Source organism: Chaetura pelagica, unplaced genomic scaffold, assembly GCF_000747805.2.
Source record: "Chaetura pelagica isolate M959 unplaced genomic scaffold, ChaPel_1.0 scaffold120, whole genome shotgun sequence".
NCBI lineage: Eukaryota > Metazoa > Chordata > Aves > Apodiformes > Apodidae > Chaetura > Chaetura pelagica.
In genome coordinates this window covers 2,628,371-2,635,359 of record NW_009951952.1, presented here as the reverse complement: position 1 = coordinate 2,635,359, position 6,989 = coordinate 2,628,371, and the positions used below count along the sequence as shown (strand labels likewise).

Genomic DNA, 6,989 nt, shown 5'->3' with positions numbered 1-6,989 from the left:
AGAGCGGTTTTGGTCAACTGTAACCAAAGGGTTTCACTGTGTAAAGATGACTATTTACAAGCAGTAGCCTGACAGACGCAAACAGGAGACAGAAGTTATAAAGTTCCTTCCTCTGCAGCAACCAGAACTAATGCATTGGAAAATCCCAGAACACAATTTAAAATTTTTCTCCTTTACTTCAGCTGCTTCTTTGCGTAAGAAAGAGATATGAATCATGCTGCCTGCCTGCTTCCCTGTATCCGTGTAGGAACCCATTTTCATTTTCCAGTGCATCTGACAAAGAAGCAGAGAGATCAAACTTCATTTCATTCTTACAAGTCTCATGAGAAGCAGGGACTAGACAAGGGGAGAGCTATCTAAATTAGTGCCTCATTAAGTAAAAATATGAGGTCAGCAGTCATCTCTTGCCTCTGGTTCGCTGACTGGGCCAGCGAGCACACATGGAGCTCACAAACAGCCTCAGCAAAACCAGCCCACCTTCCCTCTGCTAATTAAGAGAGATGAAGGAGAGTTGCAGGGTGCTTAGGAAAGATCTTGGGAGAAAGGGATTGCAGAGGTAAAATGAAGGTGTTGCAACGGGAGATGGGAACAAGGGATGCCAAATGCGGAGCCAGGGTTATTGCAAAGGTACGGTGCTGGGGGCACAGGATACAAAGCTTCACTAGTTCTTTTGCTCTTGAAAAAGCTTGTTATTTTTAGTGCTTATGGCTGAATTCAAAGCCAACTGAACTCAGAGGGAAGATTTCCACTGAACTATTTTTGTGGGGATGGGACAAAAATATACTTAGTTCTCATAACCGCTCCTCTGACTCTAACAAGAATAATTGATGCTGCTCCTTTCTCTCTCAGCCACGTAGCACGAGCATCATATACACACCTCAAATACTGAAATACTTGAATGTCTCCACAAGCAAAGCCAATTGACAGATGAAAAAGACGGAGAAACAACTAGGGTGAAGACTCATAAAAAGTCTGCACTCCATCTGCAAAACTGCAATCCAATTTAGATTTGGCAGATCGCTTCACCCGAAAAAAGAAGGCATCTGATGCCTAAATGTCAGTATTGTGTGAAGTTGCATTTGTAGAAAGATTATTGTTTGTCATTAATGCAAAGGCTTACCTTTTCTTTCACAGAAAAGTTGGTGTTGAATTTCTGGTTTTGAGATTGCTGGTAACAGACATGTTTTTGGAGTAAGTGCTGAGGTTGCCTTTGATGACACGAGACCTTTAAACTGTATTTGTGAAGTCAGGTGCATATATTAGATACTGTAGCACTATGACTAGAGAGAAAGCAGGGGATAGCCTAAACTAATCATTTCCACACAGCTAAACACCAGGTTTTATCAACACATTAGCAGGTAAGCACATTATTGCCTCTCTGCAACCAAAAAATGTTTTTATAGCAGATCCTTCCAGTTATGAATAAAAATAAACCTAGGAAAGAACCTTAGGAAATGCTAAGAGAATTCAAAGGCAATTACACTTAAAGCTCATTATTGAACATAAACTAAACCAACCAGGAATAGTTCTCATCACATTTATCTAATATTGCTGTTTCAGGGTGACTAAAAAAATCATAAGCCAGAGAAGAGGCACATCAGTGTAAAATATAATAACTCTCTAAAGATGCTCAGCTACGTCTTCTGAGGAGTTCATCGTTTGCTATTTTAAACATCACTGTCTTTTTTTGCCATCTAGTCAAAGTCATGACAGGTACTGTTCATAGCTTAGTTCTAATAAGAGGAAAACGTGTGGTAGAGATTTCATGATTTTCCCAAACCTTAACAACAACAAAAAAAAAGACACTGGAAAAATAACTAGGGAGTATTTTGCAAGTGTAAGCTGTATTTTTTTTTTTTACTCTCTCTCTCTCTCTTAAAAGCAGAGTTTCCAATAGCTTGCTTTAATAGGATTGGAATTATACCAGAACTTCGGGCAAATTTAAGAGCTCGTGGAAAAGAGAATGGAGAATGCAACTGCATACTTTTGGATGCTAACAGCTGGCCAGATACCAAAGGATTTACTTTCCTAAGTTAACTTCTTACCAACCCTTTCTTACAAGCTCTTGAGATATGAAAATGCTAATATTTTGTGAATGTGTGCAATGAAGATTCAATTCTTCTACATCATTGAGACAGGGGACAGGACTGGCTGAAATTAATGAGACTTTAATCATCTTGGCAGATCCTTATAGAATAATTTAATTATTTTATTTTGCAAGAGCAGTATCTTACTACCTTCTGGGAACAAGCAAGTTGTGAGCAGTGCAATGAAAGCCTGTTTCTCATAGTGTTATCATCCTCACCCCCTTGCACCTTAACACCTCTTTCAATATCCTGAATTCTCCCAGTCACTAAACACCCTCCCAGTACTCTCAGCTCCCCAGGTCACCAACCTGCAGCTTCACTGGGATACAACAGGTGCCAGGGCTGATCCTGCACCAAGCACATGCTGGATGGTCTGCAGGTATTCACCTGCCCTGTGGTCAGCAAGCAGGCCAAGCAAAACAGAGATGCTGAAGCCACAGCTTTCTGTTCAGCAGAGGGATTGACTGATGTCTGTTGGCCTCCTCCAAGCAGCTCTAGGTACCCACTTAGTTTTCCAATTATAAAAACCATCTAATGGGTTCAAAAGCTATCTGGAGACATGGAGAAGGAAAGTAAACCAAAATAAAAGAAAAAAAATGGATAGGCATGACTGCATAAGCATATGATAATTCCTACAACACTGGTCTTAAATATATGAGGAAGAATGCCGCAGCATCTGCAAGTAGTTGGAAAGCAATAACCCAGCAGAACTAACTGCTTAGGGTTGCAGATACTAACTTGAAATAACAGCCTGAAGGAAAGGTATGTTTAGCCTAAACAGCAGGATTATGGTCTTAGTGATAGGGGCTGTGAGATAGTGGAAAAGTATGTGAAGCTACGGACATGCCATGGACTGAATTCCTACAGCACAGAGAGAAGTTTTGTGTTGGCTACACTTAAATGGCATCTTCCGTTTTACGTGTTTCTACTACTACAAACATTATTAGCGGATGACAACGACACTGAGGTTACACCAACAGTGTCCATTGCCGTTGGTTTTGGCTCTCAGACAAATTTCTGCAACTGCATGTCTAAAACGGAAACGCAGAGGGACTGTGTGTCCCTGAAGATGTCCCAGTGGAGAGTCCGGACCTTGCAAAAAAGTCAGGATGCGATGAGGTTGCCTGGCCACATGCTACCTTCTCTCAGGGAGGTCTGGTAGGCAGTCACCCACTACACTGACCCTTGCAGGGCTGCCTGGGCTCTCCCAGGGCTGGAAAGTGCAAGATGCTGGGCAAGAACCCAGCACCCCTAGAGTCTGGCAGGACAGGACACTGGCATACAATGACTTCCTTCCTCGCCTGATGCACTCAGCCTCACGGAGTCACTCCTGCAGGCATAAGCCTGAAGGGTGCAGAGTCCAAATTATTTTGCCTTTCTAGTGACCTCCAGCCAGAAGAGCACCCACCTTCTGCTTGGTTTTGTCAGGCTGACCCTGTGGGCCTTGCACACCTGAAATCAAGACTGAATTCAGTGCAATCCTTCACCTAAGACAAACGGGAGGAATCAGCCTCGTCTCACTTCTCACAGTTATGCTTGACTTAATTATTCTCTAGTTCTATTATGAATGTTTATTTTCAAGAAAAGTGTGAACTACCTTGAGATACCTCAGTAAAATACCAGAACTCGTTAGAGCATTTTACAACTCAAGGCTGAATTCAAGCAAGCTTGAAAAAGCCTTGACTCATGCTGGACTGTTTCTGCAGAAGAACACTCGTAACACTGTTACACCAACAACGGGCTTTGCATCCTCGTCTTGTTTCTTCTCTGTCTTTGCATTTTAATTCAGTGATTTTTCTTTAAATAACTTCTACCCACTATGCCTACAGTACCTATTGATATGGGTAACTCTCAATAGTAATTTCCCATTTATGTTAAACGTTAATCATGGACTTTTGCTGAGATTTCTGAAGTAGCCTAAGAGACCGAGATACGTAATTTCTGTTCCTTTTACCAGGCATTTTGAATCAAAATTCCCAAAGGTGGCTTTGGCTATGTCAGCAAGACCTGTATTTATGATTTAATATAAATATGGAATTACTATGGAGAATCATAGACAAATCTCTGCTTTCATCTGTAATATCCTACAGTATTTTGCTTTTTAATTTCTGCTCATTTGACCAATCACTTTTATCTAGCACATTGCAGAACACACTGCAATGTAGCAGTGGATGCCATACATGGGTGAAACTAATGAAGAAAAACCTCGTAGCAACAGCAAGTATTAACAGTATTAGATTCTTGCAGCTAATATACCAGCCTACATGTATATTGTACCGTTCTGTCCTGAAGAGTCAGTCCCAAAGCACTTAGCAAATTACGCTCTGAAAATGCTTCTGCCTCTGAAACAGAAGTGTTGGAGCATCCTCTGTTTTTTGCACAGGGTCAAAATTCAGCCCTAAGGCAGGGTGTAAATGGTGCAGTGAATTGGAGCTGCTTAGCTCTGCAGGTCCTGACTAAAATTACTAGATCAGAAATGAGGGGCAGAAGGGGGGGGAGGTTATTACCTCATTTTAGTGCACAAAACCTTCTGGAGTAACTCACAGAAAACAAGTGTCCTAGTTTCCCTCGACTGTCCTGTTCTGATTATCTGCCAGGTTACAAGTCACACTGATTCCTGCCTGGGACTTAGATTCAGCATTTGCTTTGGAGTCGAAAGGGAGAGCTTGGGTTTCTTTTGCAGCCTCACCTATCTACTCTTCTATTAGTTAGAAGACCCCACACCACACAGGCCATGCTCAATGATTGCAGTGTGCTGCTTTCTGCAGGAATGATGGACAATCAGGAAGGACATACAGTTACAGCCCTCAAGATTTTCTCCATGTGGTAATACTTTATTGAGTTACAGCCATGTCGAGGCAACTTTAAAACCAGTCCTACACTATCTAAGCCCTCTTCATTTCTACCACAAAGTCCAGGAAGTTTTGCTTTAGACCACAGTGAAAGCAGGATCAAGCTTTCCCAAGGTAAATAAATCACTGTGCAGCTCTTTGCATCTTTTGTAGTGTGCAGTGCTATGACCTTTTATATATCCACTATGGTCACAGGCATCTGCCTGCCTACGTAGGATACACACCAGGGTCAGGGCTGTTTTGTTTACTGCATAGACAGTCATCACTCAAATGTTTGGTCTTTCTCCTAGTTCCAGTCTGGAAAAAAATCACTTCGCTTAAAATAAGAAACTGATCTGCATCTCCATTTTGTATCTTCTTATAGCAAGGGACTGAGAGGTGTGCTTGTGAATCAGCACGTTGGGAGGATTCTTTTTTTTTTTTCCTGGTGAAATCATAAACAATTGTTCTCCTCCACAAAAAAGAATCAACCTACGTTTCCACAGCACTTGTGAAATGCTTTTTCTAGATTCCATTGCATAGCCCAAATTTGGAAAGTTCTTAAGATCTCTGGCTCTAAGAAAAAAAAAACCCATATAAAAAACCAAGGGGTTTGGTTTGGTTTTGAGTTGTCTTTTTTTCCTAAGAGCTATATTTCTTCAATATAACTTTCAGAACGTCACCAACAGGAAAGCATCCAAAGCAAAAAAAAAAAAAAGAAGGAAAAAGGATTCCTTGTCTTTTGCTTCAGGGAAACACAATTTCTAATTATTCTAGCAAGTTTAAAACTCAGCCATCCTTCTGAGCAGTCACGATCTTTGCTTACTCCCAAGGGAAGCCTGTACCAGCTAGCAGCGTGCACCCAGTCCTGCTGGTGTGGCTGTGCACTACTGCCTGCACTGCCCAGGTGAGGGGGAAGGTGCAAGGCACAGAAGCAGGGAACACTGCAGCCCAGGCTCTGCTGCACCCAGGTCAGAGCACTCAGCAGCTGCAGGCCTGGTCTGAGCTCCCTGTAACCCCCAAGCCTGCCCGCTACAGCATAAAGAACTGATAAGTAAGCACGAGCAGGAAAGCCAACCTCTCCCTTCCCCCTGACACCAGCACGTTAAGATAAAAATGCAGAGCCCACTTGTTTTGTTCAGCTGCTCCACACCACATGGAGCCAAGGTTTTTCATTTCCTTAAAAAGCCCACGGCAAAAATTCCAACGTGACTGGCAACTCACCCAAAGTGGCTGGCTAAACTCATGGAAATGCAGAAGAGGAAGAAGTTTTTGATCATGATAAAGCCAGAGACCATCCCATTGTCCATCCCAGAGGAGAGGAGGAACGCAGGTGGTTGCTTTGGTTAGAGGTGCAGCTGCTCACCTTGTTCTTGCACTGCAACAAGACAACAGATCAGTTATGAGAGGGGCCAACGGCAGGACGGCCCAGTTCAGCTCACGCCGCATCTCCTGCTGTCTGTGCTTTTTGCAAACTTATCTAGGCTTATGTAAACATCAGCTGTTTATGTAAAATTGTACATCTTTCAAGGACACGTTTCACCTGCTGCTGTCAGCGAGCTGCAAAACAGGAAAAATTCTTAGTGGCCCAGTTTCCCCTTATACTTGCCCGTCATGTAAGTAACCCAAGAAGGACTCACCACCTCCCAGCTGCCAATTTCGACCCTTCACCTAATTTCAGCAACTTCCCCACGCCTGCAAAGCCCGGGCTGGGTGCAGCCTCCGCATCCTTCCCTTCCACCGCGATTGCCTCCCATTAAATACCCGTCTCCCCTTTCCAAAATCCCGGTTGGAAATGCCAAGCAACACCTACTGCTCCTTGGAATCCAGGCTGCCGGGGCACCGCTCAGCAAAAGGGAGAGGCTGGGATGCGGGGGGCACGGAAGGGGCTGGGGAGGGCGAGTAAAAAGTGACCTTCCTTGCAAAGGCACAACAGACCCCACGCTAGCTTGAAGAATGACAGTAGTGGAGCTATTCCAGGGACTGCCACTGATTCGGGTACCTGCCTCAGAGACCAGTCACCAGTTTCGACATCGTGCACTAACGTTTTCCCTCTGTGCCCTATTCAAAG

The 6,989-nt window shown here is 43.4% G+C and overlaps 1 protein-coding gene across 1 annotated transcript in view; it reads right to left on the bottom strand.

Annotated features, from left to right (window-relative positions):
- The window catches only part of GABRA5 (gamma-aminobutyric acid (GABA) A receptor, alpha 5), a 57,382-nt gene extending 50,729 nt beyond the window's left edge, over nt 1-6,653 (bottom strand). The window contains exon 1 of the mRNA XM_009998785.1: nt 6,143-6,653. Coding sequence (XP_009997087.1) covers nt 6,143-6,228 — 86 coding nt within the window. The 5' untranslated portion in view covers nt 6,229-6,653. The remainder of the gene's footprint in view (nt 1-6,142) is intronic.
- Between the last annotated feature and the right edge of the window lie 336 nt (nt 6,654-6,989).